The following is a 23,959-nucleotide window of genomic DNA, read 5'->3' on the forward strand; positions in this document are numbered from 1 at the left end:
GCAGGAATACCTGGGACCTCCTTTTGCTGAAGATTTGCCCTTGCAGCACCCCCCCAACCCAGAATACCTCTGGTCACTGTACCTGGGCACATCTGCTTCACCTGGCAACACCTGTGCTCTCACCTATGGGACCAACGTGCTAATCTATCATTCTCCCAGTCCCAAATTGAGTGCTGAAGACTCGCTCCCGTACCTGGGCACACCTGCCAACTGGCACACCTGGGCACACCTGCCGCCACCTACCATTGCCCATCGTCAACACCTGCACATTCTCAAACTCCAGGGTGGTGTAGGCTGGGTCCAGCGCAGCACTGTAGTCGGCCATGTCCATGTCGACAAGGGTTTTGGAAAGGCGCATCCTCCCCTCTTCACACCTCGGCCACCTGCCCTGCCCAGGATGCCCACCCCGAAGGCTCTGGGCCGAGCCCCAGCCCCCGCCCTCCGCCCTCCCACTGCCTCCTCCCAGGTGCCCTCTCTGCCTTCCTGCGTTTCAAACCGTCCTCTGGGAGGATCTGCCGGGAGTCTTGGCCTAGCCCCTGCGAAGGGGTGGAGGCTCTGCCAGGGAGGGCTGGGGGTTAATGGTTAATCGGCTCCCCCACTGGTGGACCGGCTGGGCGGGGCCACAGGGATTTGGCTGTTTGCTGGTTTCTGGCTGACCCCCCGGAGTGCTGTTACAACGGATGGGGCCCCAACTCCCCAGTATTGTGTTAGCAATTCTGTAAGATGGGCACACTAATTCACCAGCCTCCATCTGACCCTGACTCAGCCACCCTCCAAGTCACTGTCACCCCGAGTCAGGCTGAGACGCTCACATATACCCTGGGACACTGACAGCCTACCTCCAAGATGCCCTAATGCAGTAACTTCCCCAGTCATTGACTTCGACCCTCAATGCTCTTGCAGAGATAAAGCCGCCTCAATGGCTCACGAATCAGAAACACAAATCCCAGGCCCCAGATACCAATCTTCTAGATCCTCGTTCTGGGAGCACCCTTCCAGGTTCCTGCCTCTCCTGGGAGCGGGAAGGACTGAGAGGCCCACGCTGCTGTCTGGGTCCCCCGCCCTGCTCCCCAGGACCCCTCATAGGGGGTGCTCAGTCTGTCACAGCTGCTCAGGCCCAGACAGACTCCATCTCCCAGGTCCCCGTCACCTGCTCCTGTCGCCCTCCCTCGTGCCTCCCCCTCCCCTTGGGGAACAGGCGGAGACAAGGCTTACAGCCCCGCAGACCTGGATTAACATTCAGGCGCCTACCACCTACTAATCGTGACTTTGGGTAAATGATTCTCCTCTCTGAGCCTCAGTTTCCTCTTCTAGAAAATACACGATCAACTTCAAAGGGTGGTCTGCGTATTAAATGAGATGGCATTAGGAAAACACCAAGTGGTGCCCAGCAAGCGTCCATCCCCTCTCCTCCTGCCCCCCTTGGCCTCCCTTTCGTATCTCCTTTGTTTCTCTCCACCCACCTCCTCCCTCTAGAGTGGGCTTCACGGGTGAGCCACCTGAGCCGTGCACAGAGCTCCACTCTCGGGCTCCCGTGTTTGGTTTAATGCTCGGCTGTTCTGAACAAGGGGCCCCCCATTTTCGTTTGGGACCGAGCCTGCCTGCCTTCAATTCACGGCTTACTCTTTTCTTCTGCACCCTCCAGCCCTCATTGCCCACCATGCAGACACTTTCATGAGCTCCCAGACTACCTGGGGTGGTGGAGCTGGAAAGTGCAGGCCGACGTAGAAAGATCTGGGACTCTGGAGGCATGGGAACCTGTCCTCCTTTGCTGGCGGGAAGGGCCGGGCACAGGGATTTGGTAACAAGAGCGAGAGTGGGTGAACTAGTGAGAAAGTGCATGAATGAGTGAGTGGGTGGGTGAATTAATGAATGAGTAAATTAGACAGTGGGTGAATTAGAGACAGGGTGAATTAATATGTGAGTGGGTGAATTACTGAAAGAGTGAATGAATAAGTGAGTGAATGGGTGAATGAATGAGTGGGTGAATCAGTGGGAGAAGCAGCAGGTGCTTGAGGGGTGTGTGGAGGCACCCTGCTCATATTCTTCCAACTATTAGAAGCCCTTTCTCTGCCCCGTGTAGCTGTGTTCTCCTCCCTCCATCTTCCCCCTGGAGCTGCGATAACTGGGGTGGGAGTTGGAGGGGCGGGCAATTGTTCTGGAGGAGAAGAGAGGCTGGATTTGGTGTCAGGAGACCTGGGTTTAGGAACTAGCTCTGTCACTATTTGGATAACTTTCCTTAAATCACATCTCTCTAAGGACCTCAACTTTCCCATCTGTAAAATGGGGTGAAGATACTGGCCCAGTTGTTTATTGATCAGGACAAGACCACAAGGGAGGGAGGGAGGAAGAGAAATTCCATTAGGGCTGATGGAGAAGACTTCAACTCCCGGTGGGTTCCTCCCGTGCTCTGCCAGGAACATCTGAGCCTGGCTCCAACAGCCTTGGGGCCAAGGCTGAGCCGGGCAGGAGACCCAACTAAGGCATAAACACAGAGGAGAAGGAGGGGCAGCTCTGGGAGGGGCCTTCAAGGGCTGACTCCGGGTCCTGCCACCTGTCTGGCACCTGCGACAGGCCACACACCGCTAGTCCTCTCACAAGCCTAAACGTATGGCATCTCATCGAGTCTAAGAGGCGCAGTTCCCTATTTCTAAAAGTGGGCTGGGATCGCTGGCATGTCAAAGTGTAACGGTAACAAAAATAACAATTTTCAACCTCTACAGATGGCATCTTAGATTGAATTGAATAAGGTCTATGATCAACTAAGGTCAACCATGCCACACACATGCCTGTTACATGCAAGAACTATCAGGTGGGCAGCCTGCACACGACAAGCTACTCTGTACACAAACAGTGGCATATGTGCTTTACCAAACGCACAACACGGGTGACCCACTGCCTGTGAGGCACATTCCAGAAACCTATTTCACATCCCATGTCCCACCAATCACAACCCACCCCATAAGTAAATCTACCCACCCATGAACTAGGACTTGCATAATCTGTTACATACACAAATCACCCCACCGTTAGCTGACCCCAAACAATACCTTCTAGATACACGTCCCTCATATAAATGACTGGCCACCTCTAAGACCTACTGGCTCTGTGGTCTCAGGCAAGTTATTATTTCAAAGCCTCAGTTTCCCCTTCTGTAAAATGGGCCTAACTTGAAGTTTGTTGTGAAGATGACACACATCCGCCCCCACACCTACCCCCACCCCACCCTTAAAGGATAAACCATGGACCTTGAAATCAGAAAGACCTGGGTCAAAAGTCAGGCACTGCCAACTTCCCAAACTCTGTGACCTCAGGTTCCAGCTTTCTCAGCCCTCATTTTGGCATCAGACAGCTTGATACCTTTTCCGCGGGGACAGTACGAGCATTAGATGACCGAGCGTAAGCACAGAGTGCAACAGCAGTGATTACTGTCATCAGTGGCTGACTCCTTGACCTTGGCCACATAATCAGTTGGAATCGGGACCCCCTGCACAGGAGAACTCCAGGGACGGCTTGCCCAGGCCTGAACAAACCCTGGCCTCTACGCCATCAACTCAGCAGTCCTTCTTTATCTCTGGCCCGGCCCCTGGGGCAGTCAGACCCCAGCTCAACATGCCCCAGTTCCCAGGGGACAACAGAGAGGTCTCAGAGCTCAGCTGGAGGTCCCACTCCTTTGCGTTGTAGATGGAGAAACAGGGGCCTCAGGAAGGGAAGGAGGGGTGTTCTGAGACCACTGTCCTGGGCAGCCGGGGGTCGGGGAGGGGCGGCAGTGGGCAGGGTGCTGAGGCCTCTGGCGCGGGTAGTGGTTAAGGGAGCCGCCGCTCTGGACCACAATATTTTTCTTTTAAATGACAATAATGGCTAATGTTTCTGGAGAGAATCTGTGCTAGGCCCAGTGCTAAGAACCTTCCACTCTTCTCTGTTTATCTGTCCCACTTTGTAGGTGACAAAACCGAGGCTCAAAGAGGGGAAGTCACTTGCCTAAGGCCATAATGATGTAACAGGAGGGGCTGTAATTGGAACCCGAGTCTGACTCCAGAGCTTGAGGGCTTTACCCCCTCCACGCTGCCTCCCTCCTGGATCCCTGGAAAGAACCCTGGAATTCTGGAGCGCTGGTGGCTAGTGGTTCCATTGTCACGTCACTGCCAGGGAGCTCAGGGAGCTGAGAAGTGAAGGAGCTTGTCCCGGGGCACGTGCAAGTGCAGAGGCATCCTCCAGACACCAGCCACCACGGGCCGCCTGGCGTCTTCATGTCCCCTGGGCGCTCGAGTCCCCACTATCTCCTGTCTCCCCTCCCCCGCCCACAACCCAGGGAGTGGTGCAGGGAACCCGGGACTTATCAAGACAGAGAACAAAAGTCGTGGGGGAAAGAAGCCAAGAGCCATCTCCACTCCTGGGTAGGGCCCTTCAGTTTTGCCCCTTTGAAATTTCAAATTCCAGTTTGTGGACAAAGTCCTAACTTTCTCACAATATAGGTCCCCAACAACTGACCAAACTCCAGTCCAGGCAGCCGGCAGGCCTAGGGCTGGTGTGGCCTTGCTGCTTCCTTTGGCAGCTCTCGAGGTCTAGGGGGAGGGGCCCTGGACCAGCTGGGGTCTGTCAGGTCATCCCTGCAGCCACAGCCCACCCCACAGGGACCCCTGCCTTCCACCAGAGAGGACAGCCCTCTTCCTGGAGCTGGGATCTGACACTGGCTGGTGCCGACAGCACGTACCAGGTAGGCCCCCTCCCTCCTCCGGGCATCTCTTCTCCCTCCTAGCACTCCTAAAACATGGCTCATCCCGCCCTCCTCGTCCTGGGTACAGGCCCTGTTGGCTTAATCCAATCACAGAACTTCAAGACTGGACAGGGTGTCCCAGCCAATCCACCCATTTGGCAGATGGAGACACCGAGGCCCCCAGGAGAGTGGCAGCCGGCTGTAGGCTGAACCTGGGACATAGACCCAGGGCCCCTCACGGAGCCCTGAGGAGGGAGGACACATGCTCCAGGCCATGCAGAGGCAGCAGGGGGAGCTTGGCCTTAACAAGAAGACCAGGAGCTTGGTGAGGTCCCCTTTGCTTCACCCCAGCCCTCGAGGGCCCTGGCAGTGCCTCCTACAGACCCCAGAGGGTGGAGTGTCTGTTCATCAGTGACTGATGGCCACTCGCTGGGGTGCCACAGAAGTACTTCCGAGAGGAAGAGGAGGAAGCTCGGGGCTGAAGGCCAGTGGGTTTGGTAGGAAACATTTATGTGGTTAACTGATAACTCAGCCCCATCCTTGGGCCCCTGGAAGCCTCCTTCCTCCCTCTCCTCAGCATGATTAAGACGAACTTACCTGCCTGCTAATCATTGCTGAGCCTGTTGATTTTGCCTTAAAAAATTAACTGGGCATGAGTTTGCGGTTTGCCTCACCCCTAACCCTGCAAAGCAAAGGCCTGGGTGGGCAGGAGGCCGCCGGGTTATGCAAGAGGCCTTCAGCCACCCCACGCACAGCGAGCGCCTCCTCTGCTGCTCTCCAAAGGGTAGGTTTTGCTCAAGAGTCAACAGTCTGCTTGTTTCCCCTGCTCTGGGTCCTGAGCAAATTTGCTGTGTTACCAAAGAGAGATAAAAGCAGCTGGGGGGCGGGGGGGGGGCGGGGAGAGCTTTCCAAACAGGGATGCGAAGCGGCCGCTTTGAGCTGGGGATTCTAGAATCCTGCGGTGTCAGAGCCAAGGGAGCCCTTAGGAGGATGCGGTCTAAGGCCTTTCAAACTGGGTTCTCAGGTCCCAGGAGCCAAGGGAGTGTAGGCAGAGGCCCCACTTCACCCAGCACCTGCCTCTTAGGGACACTGTCTCTCAATATTTCATTTGAGAGTGGAGCTAGCTGTTGTTAATGAGAATCAGAAAACTACTGGTCCAGCCTCATCCCCTCACTCATCGTACAGATGGGGAGACGGAGGCCAGAGGGGGGAAGTGACTCGTCCAGGGACAGAAGGTCACCCGGGTGTCCTGAATCTCCAGCTAGGCTGGGGCAGACAGGAGCTCTCTCTGGTACTCAGTGATGTATTCTGGATGGTAGTGAACATCCCTGATGTTCAGCCCTGAAAGGCCCTTCTGAAAGGCCCTCCCTGAAAGGGCCTCCCTGAAAGGCCCTTCTTGGCCTTTTACCCTCCCTCCTGGGGCTGGCTGGAAGCAGAGTGGTGCCTGAGAGCCACCGGAGGCCCAAGTCAGGGGGATCTCACCTGGCCCTGTGTCCTGTGGGCCCGCTGAGAAGCAGCCATGAGCTGCAAATCAGAGGCTCAAAGTTATAACCCATCTCAGCCACATCCTCTCTCTGGAGGCATCAGGCCACAGAAAAGGATGCAGAGCCCTGCCCTGACTCTCAAGACCTCTCTGAGTCTCAGTTTTCTCACCTGTAAATTGGGAATAATAATACCTAACTCATAGGGTTGCTGTGAGGATGAAAGGGAGTGGCATATATGCAATGATAACCATGGCCAATGTTTATAAAGCTGTTTTGAGGGTTGTCCATGTATTAACTCATTAATCCTCACAACCACTCTGTGAAGTAAGGCAATGTTTTTATCACTATCTTATAAACCTGGAGCACAGAGAGGTTGAATCATATGCTGCAGCTCACACAGCTTATAAGAAGCTGGGATTCCAACCTGAGCAGAATCTGTGCTCCAGAGTCTGTGCTCCTAACCTCCAGGCCACCCTGCCCTTCCAGGGCTGGCACATAGTAAGTAGTCAATGAAAAGTGGCCAGTATGATGATAGAATAAGCTCCACCCCAAGGCACAATTGGGCTGTGTGTATGGACTGTGAGGGCTGGAAGGTGGCAGAAAGAAGACATATCTCTGGGCTGGAGTGGTCAGGGAGGGTTTCCTGGAGGAGGTGGCATCCTGGGCAGAGGGAACATCCAGAAGTGGAGAACATGGTGGGTGAGGGTGAAAGGGCATGGAAGCTACTCTGGCTGGAAAGCAGGGTATTATGGGAGATGCTGACTGCAAGGCTCAATAAGTAGTGTAGAGAGTGTGGTCAAAAGAATGATCAGGAAGGAAGCCAGGAGGACTTGGGTCTGTGTGGGCGGGGCCTCCCCATAGGCTGCCTTCTGCCAGGTGGCTTGTGACTTCTGGACTGAGGCTGTTGCTGTCTTCCTGTGTGTATGTTCCTCCCTCCTGGTATGTTCCTGACTTTATCTGCTGGATGTGACTTTGGGAGTTAGATGGGTCCTTGCCCAGACCCTCTCAGGTCTGAAGGGTGCAGGCCCTGGTCTTCAGGTGAGGAATGAACCCACATCCCAGGAACCACCCTGGGGCTCCCCACATCCTTGTTCTGAAGGGTTCTAGGGATCTGCCTGGAGGTCACTGAGATGAAGTGTTTGGGATCCCGAGACTCAGGCCACGGTCACCTCGCACAGTTGTACAGGTTGCTCACTGCACAAAGGTTCTCTGGCTAAGGGGGCAAGTGGAGGTGGAAATCCAGCCCTTGTTCCACTTACCAAGCCAACTGCCCATGGAGATTTGCCCGCTCAGAGGGGGGCACCATTCACTTATTTTCACAAAGGCTCCATGTGAGCCCTGTTCCAGCTCTGCTTCCAGCCACTGTGTGACCTTGGGCAAGGTCATTTCCCTCCTGGGCCTTGGTTTCCCATCTGAAAAGTTGTCTAGCATAAAGCAGAAATTCAACCCTGATGGTGAATTAGAATCACCTGGGACCTTTAAAATCTACTGATGCCCAGGCCCCACCACAGTACAACGATCAAACCTTGGGGTGGGGGTGAGTGGGTGCTGGCTGTGAGTATTTTTTAAAGTTCTCTGGTGATCCTGATATGCAACTAAGATTGAGACCTACCACAGGAGGGCTTAAAATTTTGGAGCTGGAAAGGCCTAGATGTGCATCCAAGTTCTCCAACTTCCTAGTTGCAACTTCAATGAGGCTCCGTTTCCCCATCTGTAGAATGGGAACATAATAGCTTCCTCATAAAGTCAGAATGCTAATTCAACGGGATGCTACTCAGACAGTGCTTGGCACTGTGGTGGGCATGTAGGGAGCTCCTGATTCTTGGTACCGATGACTATCATTTTGCTATTGGCAAAATGAAATCGGCTTAAAATAAAGGGCCCTTCCAGGTCAAGGATGCAGAGACTCGGGGTCAGGCTTTCTCAGTTCCTGAGTCAAGTCCTAGTACGTGGGTCTCCATCTAGGCTGCAGACCTGTCACATTATTGAGGTCTGAGTGATTATTCTGATGGTTTGATATCTTACCCAATCTATTAAAACACTTAAATTTCCTTTGGAATCGGTACTAAGTGCACATGATTCAAAAGTCAAAACAATATAAAAGGTGCACTTTGAGAAGTCTGGCTTCCACCCCCAATTCCTGTCCACCAGTCCACTGCCCTCTTCACTGTAGCTAATCACTTCCCTTAACTTGCCCTGTACAGACCAGGCAGCGTATGAGATCGCACGATATCATCCCCCATCTCTTAAACTGTTCTGCATCTCACTTTGTTCATTTAATAGCCTAACCTGGAGAGTTTTCCATAGAAAATGAGAACAAGCTTTGAGGAAGGAAGGGTTATTGCCCCCCTTCACAGGTGAGGAAACTGAGGCTCACACTGCTGAGTCAAGAGCATTTGAACTATCGCTACTTGGCTCCAGAGCCAGTGTTTGCTCCCCTGCCCCAGTGTGGCCTTCCAGGAAGCCTGACCCAGGAGTGCTTTGGAACTGGGCCTAAATCTCTCCAATGCAGGCCTGGCAGGAAGAGGTGGGGTGGGGATGGGTTCTCAGGGCCCCCACCATATCCAGGCCCTGAAGTCACAGAGGGGCTGAAGCGTGGAACAAAAAATGTCCAAAGTCATCCTGATAGTGACCCAGTGAGGGGATGTCCCCTGGATGGGACAGTTAGGGCCCGGTGGCCATGCCCTCCAGTGGACTGGAGCCTGCCAGGGACATTCTGGCAGGCTCAGACTATGCAGGTAGCAGGGGAGGGCAGGAGGAGGGGGAAAGGCGGGGAGGGAAGGGAAGCATGGCTGATGGGACAGGCCCAGGGGAGAGAAGGCTGAGGGACCCCATTCTTGGAGGTCAGGAAGGAGGATGTGGGATTCATGGCAGAGGGGGCAATGACATTTTAACCAAACATTTTCTGCTCAGGCAACCCCAGGGCTCCCTCTGGATTCCTGACCTGCTTCAGTTCACTGACTCACTGACTGGGGACAAGTCACTTTCCTGTTCTGTGCCTCAGTTTCCGCAAAGCAAAATGAAGCAGATTAGGAAGCTGGTCTTTAGGTAGCTTTGAAACACCCCTAAAAGACTCTGTGAGGCTCCCCTCGCCTTGTTGACAGAATCTGAATCTTGCCTTGATCAGAATGGGATCCCACCATCAAGACCCTGGGCCTTCCTGGGTTGGGGGCTGGGGTGACAACATCTCTATACTGATCCAAAATCTGGATTCCTCCCCTAGGTCCTGTGTCTCTCTCCCACCACCTCGTCCTCCTTTCCAGGTAGATGTGGAGTCAGGATCATACCTGGGGTGTCCCGGGGGAAGCCCTGGCCCCAGTCTGACATCCTCCTCCTGGTGTTATGGGGTCTCACACAGTGGGCAACCTCTTCATCCTTAAGGGAGCTCCCACAGCCACTCTGGCACCCAAGACCCTGCGAGGGCTGCCGGGCAGAGTTAATCTCTTAATGCTAGTCACAATGAGATTTCAGGGATGGAGGGAGGCGGTCTCCATGGAAACTGCAGACCAGCCCAAGACCCATGCAAGGAATTAGCCTCAGGGCTCAGTAAGGGACTCCTAGAGACCCAACCCAAACAGGAACAGGAGACACAACGGCCTGAACTCCTGTGTCCTGCTCCAGGCCTCCTGCTGTCTCTCTGGAGGGCCCGAGACAACCCAGACCCCTCGTACTGCCTCAGTGTTCTCCTGTTAAACTGGACGGAGCCTCCTTCACAGGGAGAGCCCTGTCACCTTTCTGGGCCTCAGTTTCTTCATTCTCCAGTTGGGGGTTATAATCCTTAACCCAGAGCCTTTTCAGAAGATTTCAGGTTCAGAATCTGCTTCAGCTAGGCCTTTTCCACTCAGACTGTCAACCTAGGCCAGGCATTTCACTTCTCCCAGTCTGTTTCCTCATCTATACAATGGGCACAATCACTATAGCACCTGACTGGTGGGTACTGATGCTCAGCGACGGAGTCTCCTTCTCACCTCTTTCTGACTGCCCCACCCACACTGTACATCTGCCCTCCACCCCAACCCCTTGCAGCTTTCAGAATTCCGTAGCCCCTGCCTTGTCTCTGGCCTTTGCACATGCCATACCTTCTGCCCAGAGCAGCTGTCACACCTCTCTCTTTGCCTCCTCATCCTCCAAGTCTCATCTTCATCTTCCTCCAGGCAGTTCTGCTGGCTTGGACAGGTCAGGGCTCCCCCTCAGTGCTCCCACAGCCCCTAATACTTTATATCATCAAAGTTTAATCGCATGGTGGTTACTGGTTGTCTGCCTCTTCCATTGGACTATGTCTCATTTTACCCTTATAGCCCCATGACCCAGCTGGCAGGTAATATAATGGGTTGGATGAATAAATGAGCGAAGGAATGAAGGAATTTGCCCAGCCAGTCATTCGACATTTATTCAGCACATGCCATGCGCACTACTGTGGGTGCTGGAGATGAAGCAGTGAATAGGTAAGATCCCTCCCCAACAGGGTTGCTGTTTTAGCAAATGAAAACACAGGATGCCCAATTACATCTGAATTTCAGATAAACAATGAATAATTCTTTTAGTACAAGTATGTACCAAATAACACATGGGACATCACTTATATCTTTTAGAACTTCTGTTGTTTATCTCAAATTCAAATGTAACTGGGCATTCTGTATTGGATCTGGCCACGCTCTTCTCTCCCTCACAGAGCTTACATCCTGGTGGAGAGGTGCGGTGGTGACAGACAGGAGGAAGTAAATAAATTAAAAAGAAGAGAATTTCAAATAGTGGTTAAGTGCAGGGAAGACAATGAAACAGTACAATGTGACGGCGCCTTGGGATGGTAGGGGGTAACTGTGGATATGGTGATATCACTCCGAGATAGTGACCTTGACCTTCATGAGACAATTCTAAGCTCCAGTGAGATGCTGCTTTGGAAGAGTTCTTTGAAGATCTTAAAGGGAGTGTAGGCTGTAAACACTGGCGGCTGTTAGTTGAGAGGAGGGCTACGAGGCGAGCAGAGGGCGCAGCCGGGGGTCGCTGCTGAGTCTCACCTGACAGACTCCACAATTTTGCAATTTGGATCTGGGCCTTCACAAACCTTCGCGAACCCGCAGCCGTCGGTCAGCCAATGCCCTCTGCGGGGGCTGAGAGCCAGAGGAAGGGGCCAAAAGGGCTGTGCAGAGAAGCGTGGCCACCTGGGCCGGAGCTGTGAGCTCTGACGCCGTCCCCCCCACGCCCAGCCGTCCCTCGGTGGCCCTAGGACGCAAGGGGAGGAAGCGGCCCAGATGCGCCCCAGCGACGTGTTTTGCGTGTCCTGGGCTCCGCCTAGTGGCCAAAGCAGGAACTGGCGTACAGAAACCTTTAAACAACCGAGCGGGCTTCACCAATCACAGCGGAGGTCGTATTACAATCCCACCAATCACAGGCCCAGACGGACTACGGCTCTCCAAACTCAGCAGAAGACAGCTCGACATGTCTTCTGGGTTTAGTTACGGGGCATGCTAACTTTCCTCCTATCACACATCACCACGTGGTCACTGCACCAATCAGAACGCAATGTTTTAAAACTGGTTTCCTAAGGGGGGCACCGCGGTGCCATTACACCATCTAGGGAATTTATATTCCGAACTTTCGGCCCCAATGTACAATCAATCGCCTTTAATGAGGGTCCCAGGTTTTGTGCGGGTTCTATGTGGACGCCCATGGTTGCATTCAGGGGCATTCATATATCAATATTTAATGATATATCATTAAGTATCCTCCCCCATTATAAAAATTAATGTGTGGGTCCAGGAGAGTGGGTAAAGCATGACCTTTGGAGTTAAACACAGCTGAATTGGAGTCCATTTACTAACTTTGTGAAGTACGACAATTCACTTCCCCTTCCTCAGTTTTAAAAAAGAACAATAATAATACTTACATTAATTGTCACAGTCCATCACCCCACCCCCAACTCAGTTATTCAGGCCAAAATCTTGGGAGTCATCTTTGTGTCCTTCCTCCCACCCCTGCCAGCTCTTCATAAAATCTAGTTCTTGCTACCGCCAACAGTATCTCAAATTTTCATCATCTTTTCATCTCCACCACAGCCAACCGTGTCCCCATCCCCCATCATCTCTCCAGGTCTGCAAAAGCTCTTTTCACTTCTCTTGTTTATCCGCTCTGGGTCTTCTACCACCCACTCTATACCCAGGGGCCAGGGATGATTTTCTACAAGCAGATTGGAACAGGTCCCTCCCTTAAACAGTTAAAACTTTTAATGTATTTATACTAAAACTCAGAATTCAAAACCCCCATGAACTGTGAGGACTGCATGACCTTGCTTCTATAGCCCTGCATTTATATGCCATTCAATCCCATTCCAGTGGCAGCAGCCACACTGGCCTGAAAAAAAAAAAGGTCTTTCAGATCCTGATTTAATTGTCGCCTTGTCTGCGAGGGCTCTCCTACATATTTATGTAGGTTCTTCCCATCCTTCACCCTTTATTCTCTGTCCCTGTACCTGATTTTTCTTCATACCGCCTATCACAATTTGGAATTACACATATGTTGTGTTACTTGTATATCTATTTCTATCTCTTCCACCCCCATGAAGGAGATGAACCTTGTCTGATGTGTTCCCCAGGATACACCCCACATCTTGTACAGTTTAAAATTAAACACATAACAAGCACTTAATAGATATTTGTTGGATAAATGATTGAAAAGACTTGGGGGGGAGAAGCTGATACAATGTACATGAAGTGCTTAGTACTTAGTATGTATTCAATGAAAAGGATTCCATGTTTTCAGGGAAGTAAAATTTTAAAAAGAGATTAAAAATCACATGTGCTCCTATGTTTGGAAGGGTTTAAACTCTTGTTTACCAGAATTTCTTGACCTCAGCACTGCTGACATTTTGGGCTGGATAACTGTAATGGGTGGCTGTTCTATGTACTGTAGGATGCTTGGCAGCGACTCTGACCTCTACCCACCAGATACCAGTAGCACATGCCCCCCTCCCAACCTATGACAGTGAAAAATATCTCCAGACATTGCCAAATGCCCCTTTGGGGGTCTCAAATCACCCCCAATTGAGAACCACTGTGTTAGGCCTCTAGACTTATAGTAAATTTTCTCCCTATAATTCAGTGTTTCTCAAATCTCAGTGTCCATACGAATCATCTGGGGTCATTAACAAAAATTCAGATGACTCAGGTCCCACCTCCAGGTTCCAGGGTCAACAGCTGGCCCAGGCATCACATGTTTAATGAGTTTCCAGGTGCTTCTGATTCAGGGACCCTGCAGGAAAACTCCTCCAGGAAGCCTCCCTGATAACCTGATAACCAAACACTGTGTGAGGCTCCCTATCCACTTGGACCCTGTCCTTGAATTCCTTTCCTTTCTGATTACACTTCCCTGGATATATTTCCAAAGTAGTGACAGAACCAAATCCTAGCTCAGGCAAAGCCCAAACTGCCACATCTAACTTCAGGGAATAAACAACAGCTGACCACAGGGTTCAGCGAAAACCGCTTACGAAATGAAGGCACCCCCAACCAAAGGAATCGTGGGTCGCTGCTTGGGAGAAGTATCAGTGTAACAGAATGGTACTGTCAGACTGTCTTCTCCCTGGTGGACCACTGTCCCTTCTCTGAGAACAGGTGTTGAAGCCCACTTGGTGGGGCTGGTCTTAGTGGTCTAAGACGGGTCATAACTCAGTCTGCCTTTCCAGAGCCATCTTTCAGGCTCCTTTACTCATAGCCTACCTGTGGGTTGACTATTCCACGTCCCTCTTCTGAGGCACGTGGCAAAATCACACTTCCTTGCTGCCTTTAAAGTTAGACGTGCCCACGTGACTGGTCTTAGCCAATGAAATGTGAGCAGAAACAATCTGCGTCACACCTGGGCGGGAGCTTTAACGAGTCAGTGCTGTGGTCGTTCGGAAGCGAGGGTACATATGGAGTCACCAGGACGAGGAGAGCGACCCGCCGACTCATGGCAGACAGTGCAGTACGCGAGCGAAAACTATCCAAAGAGTTAAGCCCGTGAGACCTGAGGCTTTCTTTCTTTCATTATCGCAGCGTAACCTCATCTAACGTGACTGAGTGCGGTCTTTTCGAAGCGTCACTGATTTTCCTATGACCATTGTGATGTTTATCATATCTGAAAACCACCTATGCTATTACTTAACATTTGGCTTACATCAAGTCACTTATTTTTACTTAGATTTATTTTAGAAGGAAACGTTATTACTTCCAAATCAAACACCAATATCATAGGTAGAAAGCAATGGGAAAATAAGCAGAATAAAATATTACGTCCTGAATTAATACTGTTGCCTTTCAAAGCCTCTGGGCCCTGGGTCTGTTCTCTCTTTGTTAAAAAAAAAAAAAAAGGACAGTCACTGTGTGTCAATCTTTTGGCCTTAAAAAGCTGGCTGAGAGGGACTTCCCTGGTGGCGCAGTGGTTGGGAATCCGCCTGGGAGTGCAGGGGACGCAGGTTCGAGCCCTGGTCTGGGAAGATCCCATATGCCGCGGAGCAATTGGTGTGCCACAGCTACTGAGCCTGTGCTCTAGAGCCTGTGCTCCGCAGCAAGGGAGGCCACCGCAGTGAGGGGCCCGCGCACAGCAAAGAGGAGTGGCCCCGGCTCTCTGCAACTAGAGAGGGCCCGCGCTCTGCAATGGGGACTGAACGCAGCCAAAAATAAATAAAATTTAAAAATTAAAAAAAAAAAAACTGGCTGAGATTGTCAGATGTTTGGAGGAAGCCCAGTATGGACGCTGTAGCCTGACTTTCTGGGCTTGAATTCTGGTTCTGCCCTGGACTAGCTGTGTGATCTTCACTGAGCTCCTTAACTGTTCTGTGACTGTTTTCTCATTTGCAAAACAGGGGGGATAATGATGTGTGTGTCATTGGGTTGCTGTGGGGATTATTTGTGTTAATGTAGAGAAAAGGCTTAGAACTGTGCCTGGCACGCAGTACTTACACAGGTGTTAGCAATAAAATAACGGCAGGAGCAAGGTCAGGTGGGTTTGGAGAAATGTTTGAACTCAAGGAAGAGGAAAGAAAAATCCTCCACACTGGCCCAAAATAAATCACCTGGACACTGTGGAGGGGGGGCGGGGGGGAAGCTGCCTTAGCAGCAGGCGACGTGACCAAGTTCTAGAGGTTTTACTTGGCAGCGGCTAACCAAACCTCTAACCCCGGTCTCAGGTGTCATTAGTGAAGATGTAGTGCTCGGGGACTTCCCTGGTGGTCCAGCCGGTAAGGCTCGGCGCTCCCAGTGCAGGGGGCCCGGGGTCGATCCCTGGTCAGGGAACTAGATCCTGCATGCATGCCACAACTAAGACCCAGTGCAACCTAAATAAATAGATATATCTATTTTTTTAAAAAAGATGTAGTGCTCAGGTCAAAGGAGCTAAGGAGCCCTCTGTATACATGGACCATACACAAAAAACTGTGTTTGATTTCAATTTTAATAGAAACACTTAAAATTTTCCTAGGATGGGACAGGGTGAGAAAACCATACCCTTTAGAGAATAATTGAAGATCCCAAAGGGTTCTGGGCTGACGGTTGGGGAAGGGGAGAGGGGCAGTGTAGCAGAGCGGTCAAGGCCACTGCCTTTGAAATATCAGTGGTACCATTTACATAATTGTTCAACCTCGTGAAAATGATAAGTTCTTCAAGCCTTATTTGTTTCATCTGAGAAACAGGAATCAATAATAGGACCTCTTCACAGATTGCTTTGTGGAATAAATGTGATAAACCTTATAAACCCAGCACATAGTTGCCCACCATGCAGTTGTGTTATTTACTGAATTCAAAGTACTTTCCTTTGGAAAAGGGTGTTCACCTATTCTCAGCGCCCCAGAGGACAAATTAGGACCAACAGATGGATCGTATAGGGAGGAAGATTTGTGCTGAAAATGAAGAAGATTTTTCTACTGGATACAATGATACTACCAGGGAAACAGCTGCTTTGTTAAGTAGCGAGTGTCCTGTCACTAGAAGTATCAAACCCAAGCTAAATGACCACCTGTCAGGGAGGATGGTGAGAGGTTTCTAGCAATGGATCAAAGATTGAATCAAAGTAGCATTTCTCAGCTGTAAAAGTCTTAAATAAAATGTGATCCAAACCAAATTCACGTTGGAAAAACTGGATATTCACATGTGAAAGAGTGAAGCTGGACTCTTAGCTGACATATAGAAAAGAATTAGCACAAAATGGGTTAAAGACCTAAGTGTAAGAGTTAAAACTATGAAACTTTTAGAAGAAAACATGAGGGAAATATTCATGACGCTGGATTTAGCAATGATTTCTTGGAGATGACACCCAAACCACAGGTAACAAAAGAAAAATAGATAAATTGGACTACATTGAAATGAAAAATTTTGTGCACCAAAGGACATTATTAACAGAGTGAAACGACAACCCATGGAATGGGAGAAAATATTTGCAAATCATGTCTGATACGGGGTTAATATTCAGAATATATAAAGAATTCCTACAAAGCAACAACAAAAACCTGATTTTAAAATGGGCGATGGATTTGAATAGACGTTACTCCAGAGAAGATATAGAAATGACCGAGAAACACATGAAAATATGCTCAACGTCAGTAATCAGTAGTGAAATGCAAGTTAAGACCAGAATGAGACAACCACTTCACCCTATTAGGATGGATAATTAAAAAAAAAAAGATAATAAGCGTCGGTAAGGATGTGGAGAAATTGGAACACTTTCTCACTGCTGGTAAGAATGTAAAATAATGCAGCCACTATGGAAAGCAGTATAACACTTCCTTAAAAAATTAAAAATAGAATTACCATATGATGCAGCGATACAACTTCTGGGTATATACCCAAAATAATTGAAAGCAGTCTGGAAGAGATATTTTTACACCATTTCATAGCAACATTATTCACGATAGCCCAAAGGCAGAAGCAAGTGTCAATTAAGAGATGAACCGAAAAACAAAATGTTATGTATACATACAACAGAATAATATAAAAATGTTATGTATACATACAACAGCCTTAAAGATGAAGGAAATTCTGATACATGCTGCAACGTGAATGAACCCCGAGGACTCTTTGCTAAGTGAAGTAAGCCAATCACAAAAGGACAAATGCTGTATAATCCCATTTATAGTGATACTTTGAGTAGTCAAATTCGTAGAATAGAATGGCGGTTGCTGGGGGCTGGGGGCAGAGAAGCTTGGAGAGTTATCTTCTAATGGAAACAGATAAAAAATTTCAGGAGTTGGGAGGTGGTGGAGGTTGTATAACAATGTGAATGTACTTGATACCTCTGAATAATACATTTTAAAATGGCTAAAATGGTAAATTTTATGTATATTTTACCACAATTTAAAAAAATTTCATCCATGTATAAAATATATGTATTTCATCCTGACAAATTTAGGTTTAATTCCAAGAATGCAAGGATGGTTTAACATTAGAATATTACTAAATTAGCAGACTAAAAGAGAAAAAAATATGATTATCTTAGTAGATGCACAAAAAGCAATTAAGACAATTCAACACTGTGATTAAAAAGCAAACAAGCAAAACTTCTGGTTTCCTTAGAAGAAACTTTTTAAAACCCAGTAAAAGTTACCTACCAAAAACCTAAAGCAGATATCTTACTTAAAAAGGCCAAAGTCCCTTTAAAGTCAAGAATAAAACAAGGCTGCCTACTGTGGCAGAGGCTGCAAGTTGTCTGTTCTGTATTATATAGTCTCCTTGTCTTCCTTTGTAATAGAACCTCCAGTTTTCATTTGAACACATGAATGTCCCCTCAAAAAACTTATCTCAAGCATTCCTTAAAGCTAGGCGAGACCATGTGAATATGTTCTGGCCAATGAAGTATAATCAGAAATGTAATGTGGCAGCTTCCAGGAACTTTTTAAGAAAGACAGCTGGAACATGACTTTTACTCCTTTTTCTTCTTTGTCTCTTGCTCCTTCTTTCTGCCTGTAACATGGCTGTATGGTTGGAGCTCTGGCAGCCATCTTGGACCATGAGGATGAAGACCTCATGGGGATGAAAGGAACCTGGGTTCCTGAGGACTGTTATGGGGAAGAACCACCATACTAACCTTAGATTGCCTCCCTCTGGACTTCTATAATCTGAGGAGTTATCTTCTATTTTGTATAAACTACTGCTATTTTGTGTCTCAGCTACTCATAGACAAACAAAGCCCTATTTGAAATACCCATTATTACTGCTTCTCTTTGATATTTTACTAGAAACCCAAGCGATACAATAAGATAGGAAATTAAAAACAGATCTAGTAAGAGAATTTAACAAAATTGCTGGGTACATTTTCAGTATGTCAAAAGCAGTTGGTTTCTATACACTAATATCAACAAATGAGAAGATTCAATTTAAAAAATTATTTATGATAGCAATAGCGATTATTGCTAGGATTAATATAACAGAAGACCTTTATGTATTAAAATTATTGAACTTTATTTAAAAAACATAAAAGCAAACCTATATAAATGTATCACGGTCAGAAGGATTTTTGAAAATTATAAAGGGAAACCTCATTAAAACGAAGTCAGAAGGCCAGAAGGGGGAGCTCTCATGCACATACTACTTAATCTCAATACAGATCCCAACAGGAAGAGATGTACCTTACATCTCTGGAAGAAAGTGACACTACTTTACTACTGGCAGCAGGAGGAAGAAAGATTTTCTCTTGGCCTGGCAACAGCTCAGTCAATGAGAGACTGTCACAACTCAGCCAATGAAAAGCCACTATACTTCCAACTCCCAGTTGCCTCTAATGGACTGTTTGTTTATACCAGCCCATCCCAACTTCGTCTTTTCCTCTGTAGAAGAGTTTCCTCTCCCTTAGTTTACCAAACTTGCATATAGTTCACCATAGTTGCACGTCCCAAATTGCATTTCTTTGCTGCTCCCAAATAAACCCATTTTGCTGGTAAAAATAACTGGCTCTTTTATTGTCTTAGGTTAACAGCTTCATTATGCAAAGATGTCAATTCTTCCCAAATTAGTCAATAAATTCAATGTAATTTCAATTAGAAGCCCAACAGGACAAAGCTACTTAGCACGGTAGTTGGCAAATTGCAAGCACTCAAAATATGTTAGTTGCCTTTATTGAAATCCAGTGGAGACAAATAGGCTGTTGGTCTCCAAACTTTGTTCTGTCCTGTTTAGTCTCATCTTAAAATTTACGTGAATGAGCAGAGAATAAAGATAATTTTTAAAAAAACAACTGTAGGGGCTTCCCTGGTGAAGCAGTGGTTGAGAGTCGGCCTGCCGATTCAGGGGACACGGGTTCGTGTCCCGGTCTGGGAAGATCCCACATGCCGCGGAGTGGCTGGGCCCGTGAGCCATGGCCGCCGAGCCTGCGCGTCCGGAGCCTGTGCTCCGCAACGGGAGAGACCACAACAGTGAGAGGCCCGCGTACCGCAAAAAAAAAAAAACAAAAAAAAAAACTGTAATATGAGGAGGACATGCTCTATGATACATAAAGCTATAGTTTCACTCTCCAATGTGGTAACCACTAGCCACATGTGGCCATCGAGCATTTGAAATGTGGCTAGTTCAAACTGAGATGTGCTGTAAGTGTAAAATACACATTGTATTTTGAAGCCCTAGTATATAAAAGAAGAAAAATGTCTCATTAATTAGTTTTGATTGATTAAATGTTGAAATAATATTTTAGCTATTTTGGGTTGAATAAAATATTAAATAATTTTAACTATTTCTTTTTTGAACTTAAAAAAATTAAATGTTTTATTTTTGTATAATTGTATCAATAGATTCACTTACCTGGGTTTTTTTTTATTTCAATGTTTAAATGTGGCTACTAGAGATAAGTGGAACAGTATAGAGAGCCTAGAAACAGATCTACACATGTCTGAAAATGAGGGACAAAAGCAATGGTATTGCATATCAGTCAAGAAAGGACATCCTAGTCAATAATTGTCTGGGTCAATTGGTTATCCATGAAGAAAAATATAATGGCATCTCTATTTCATATCGCACACAAAAATCAATTCCTATGGAATAAAGACCTATGTATGAGAAATAAAACTTTAAAAATTATAGAAAACGTTTAGCATAATATCTTAATGATTTCAGGGCACTGCAAAAAACAAAAAGCACACACTATAGAGGAAAAGATTATTAAATTTAATGATCTTATTTATAATTTAACCAAAACTTAACTACATTACAATTGTAAACTTCTGTACAACAGAAGATACTCTAAAGAGAGCGAAAAGACGAGCTACAGACTGATTAAAGGTATTTTCCACTAATACAACTGAAAAAAGGATCTGTACTGAGAATAAATAATTCCTTCAAATTGTTAAGAAAAGATAAATAGGGCAATAGAAAAATGGGCAAAGGCTATGAACACACACACTCACAGAGGAAATTCAAATGGCAAAAGGAACCTTTCCCTCTCTAGAAATATGGGAAATGCAAATTCTCATTTTACATTCATCATCCTTCAGAGTCAAGTGTGGAGGAAGGTGTGCAGCAACCAGAGCTCCTAGATGCTACTGACCAAAGTGACAGTTGGTGGACAAGATTGATCAATTTGCCAACATCTCATCAAAGTGAAGATGCCCACTGCCTGAAATCCAGAAAGTCCACTCCTCCACATTATCTTCGAGAAACTCTCACCCACAGGTATAAGAATGTTCTTTGTAGCATTGTTTTAAATAGTGAAAAGCTGGAAACAACTCCATTGTCAAAAACTGGAATAAATATACTTTGGGATGTTCATTCACAGCATTTTCAATGAGTGCCCTAGTGCTACTTGTAGCTGTATGGGAAGCGCCAAAAATAAAAGGAAGTTGCTGAAGGATACATACAACATTTGAATACGTTTTCCAGATATGAAAAACAATGTTATATATAGTTTCTGTAGCCATGTAGAGTGAAAGTATAAAAACATGTCTAGCAATGATGAACAGCAAATATTGACAGGGGTCACCTCTGAGAAGGGTGGCAAAGCAAGGGATTGAGGAGGAGTACAAGGTGGGGCTTCAAGTCTAAGTGGAATGTTTCATTTGTCATTAAAACAAACAAAACATGAATCAAATGAAAATATGGTCATGCATGTAGGGCTTGACAAAACTGAGTGATGGGTCCATCAGTGTTCACAATATTATTCTCTCTACTTTTCTGCAATATTAGGGAATAATTACAAATTTTTAGAAAGGTGAAAGATAGTGAAAAAAATTAACTGTCTTTCTACATACCAGCAACAATCTGTAATGTAACTGTTAAATCATACTATTTAAAATATCTCTACAATTTTTTTTTTCTTAAATCTAGGAATGTATTAAGCTAGAGAATTTCTCTGTTGGGAGGCAGACAGAGCTTTCCTGGGTGTTGATGTTTTCAAGGGGCTCTGTGATGAGCTAATGTGAACACACTGGAGGCTTCTCTTGGAGTGCCGGAGGCATTCATTGTCCTGTGTTAAGGTCTCTGAGAAGTTCTCTGATAATGAAATTTGTACAGCTTTCTTTAATCCAACATTTTTCAGACATCTCAGGATAGAATCCTCCTTGTCTGAGCGGTCTCGCCTTGGGAAAGGCTGACCTAGTCACCTCCAAGTTTCCTTCCAATCCTCACCATCAGCGTTCTAGTTTTGGCTCTGCCACTAACGTGCTGTATGACTTTGGCCAAATCATCTTTCTTCTTGGGGCCTCAGCTTATTAAGATATTAAATGGGTGTGTGAAGTTTAGACTCTAAGATTCTCTTACCTGTTTCCAGCTCTAAAACCCCATGTTGGAGCCCAGCCTTAGGATGACATTTCCACTCAATTTTATTCCTCTTCACTCAACTAACTTTTTATGATTTAACTGAAGCAGGTTCATGGTAAAAGAATTACAAAAATGCACAGAAGTGAAATAAAAAAGAATTAAATTTACTCCACATGCCAGTGTATGCCTTTTTCGAAAGGTATGATGATTGCTAGCATTTATAGAATACTTATGTCCCAAGCACTGTGCTAGAATAGAACTATTTTTATCCTCATTTTATAGATGAGGAGACTGAGGGTCAGAGAGGTAAAGTCACCTGTCCAAGGTTATACAGCTTGCAAGGCTCTAACCCAAGTCTGCCTAACTCTGCACCACAAATTCTCAGCCACTACCATATAAGGCCTCCCCATCTGAAGGGGGTCTTCATCACTGTGAGATTCCTTTTCCTCCCAGCACCCTAAGTCCTTCAGGATTCTCTCATCTCAGAGGAGCTGTGGGTGGATACTACTACCTCCTCCGAAAACAAAGTCAGCACCTTCACTGTGGGAAGATCCATGTCCCTCCCCGATACTCAGTCCACCTTATCTCTAGAAAAACTACGACTTGCCCTGGAGAAGGGAAAAAAAATAATCCTCTCCCCTCCCCAACTCCACCCCCCAAATCACAGGATTTGGGGGTAAATTCACAGGCTGGAGACAGAAGAATGGGTGTGTAATTAAGATTCAGATTGACTATTGTTCTATGTGAATGTCTGATAAAGAGAAAACAATGGCTGCCGTGGGGGCTGGGAGGTGAGATTTCCCAAGTGTAGAATTCTAGAAGACAAGCCTTGAGTTCTAGAGCCTGGGTCGTCACCCTGCCCCACCCCCCCAAACCAGGCAAGCAACAAGGGTGAGGACGCCAGAGAGAACTGTGGGCTGGGGAGAAGACCCAGCCAGGGATACCTGCCCAAGACGTTTGGCTAGAGCTGGTCTATTCAGAATGGGAAATGGAGACAGGATGAGTTAGCTGCTATAGAATCCTAGGTGCTAGAGCAGCTGTGTCCGACAGAAATATAACATGGACCACATATATAATTTACAATGTTCTAGTAGTCACATCAAAAAATAGTAAGTCTATGAAATAGGAAATTGCGCTCACAAATAATGAGCTTCCCCTTGGTCTTAGCAATCAGGGATCCGACAGTCAAGTGCCCTCGGTGCCCAGATAGAGATATATGGAGCAGATAGAGTATAAGCAGGTTTCACACTTTCCTATAAGAAAACACAGCAAATATAACGGTTTATGTTTATTAATATAACTTTAGTGTAGAGACACTAAGGAATGGTGGGGACTGTGGCAAATGAGAGAAAGCATGCCCAGCCTAAATAAGCTCCAGTGGGCTTTTGTCTCATGGTTATGGGGAATCAGTGTTGCTAGAGCTTCCAGTTTTTTGAAAGAGGCTGGAAGTTGGGGTTTTGAAAGGTTAGAAGTCAATTGAAGTTTTATTTAAAAACAAAACTGGGTGGCCTGGATCTCAACCTCTCATCTCCTTTGAACCCTTGGCCGTATTTTACAGGGGAGGAAACTGAGGTTCAGAGTGGTTAAATATTTTCCCCACTCACAGTAAAGGCAAAGAACTGGCCCTTCGGGTCATTTCTGCTGCTTCCGCTAATAACCAACATTGATTTTTCACTATTCTTATTGAGAATTTCCTAGGTCCCAGGTTCTGGGCTGAACATTTGACACCGTGAAGGAGGTACTGTTTACAACGCCAGATTTAGAGAGGGAAACCAAGGCTCAGAAAGGTGGAGTCGATTACCTAAGATCCCACTGTGAGGCTTGAACCTGGGTCTAGGTTTAATTACAAGACTCTTGGTGAAGAACCTCGGAGACCAAGGAGCCTGGTGGTTTTCACCCTGGGGCTACTTTGAAGGGCCAGGGGCTACAGGGTGGGCAGCATCCTGCACCCCGACACTTCCTTTAACCCAGGTGCCTCTTTTGTATCACTCCCGCAAACTGGTTTCCGGTAAGATTTTGTTTGAAGAAAGAATGCCACTGCCATTTTTTTT

General features: G+C 47.2%; 1 protein-coding gene and 1 long non-coding RNA gene across 5 annotated transcripts in view; one reads left to right on the top strand and one right to left on the bottom strand.

The window, feature by feature from the left end:
- The window catches only part of HNF4A (hepatocyte nuclear factor 4 alpha), a 28,108-nt gene extending 27,683 nt beyond the window's left edge, over positions 1–425 (bottom strand). For 3 of the 4 annotated variants that reach the window (XM_060030753.1, XM_060030751.1, XM_060030752.1), the window contains exon 1: positions 244–424. In XM_060030753.1, the coding sequence (XP_059886736.1) occupies positions 244–358 (115 nt within the window). In that variant the 5' untranslated portion in view covers positions 359–424. Of the gene's footprint in view, positions 1–243 lie in introns of all 4 variants that reach the window. The other variant, XM_060030750.1, reaches the window with a different exon arrangement.
- Positions 426–4,335: 3,910 nt separating this feature from the next.
- Positions 4,336–20,921, top strand: LOC132437532 (uncharacterized). Its single transcript, XR_009522063.1, has 2 exons — positions 4,336–4,717; positions 20,648–20,921. It is a non-coding gene; the product is annotated as an uncharacterized lncRNA (long non-coding RNA).
- Positions 20,922–23,959: the final 3,038 nt, after the last annotated feature.

This window comes from Delphinus delphis, chromosome 15 (genome assembly GCF_949987515.2).
Source record: "Delphinus delphis chromosome 15, mDelDel1.2, whole genome shotgun sequence".
In the NCBI taxonomy this organism is placed as follows: Eukaryota; Metazoa; Chordata; class Mammalia; order Artiodactyla; family Delphinidae; genus Delphinus; species Delphinus delphis.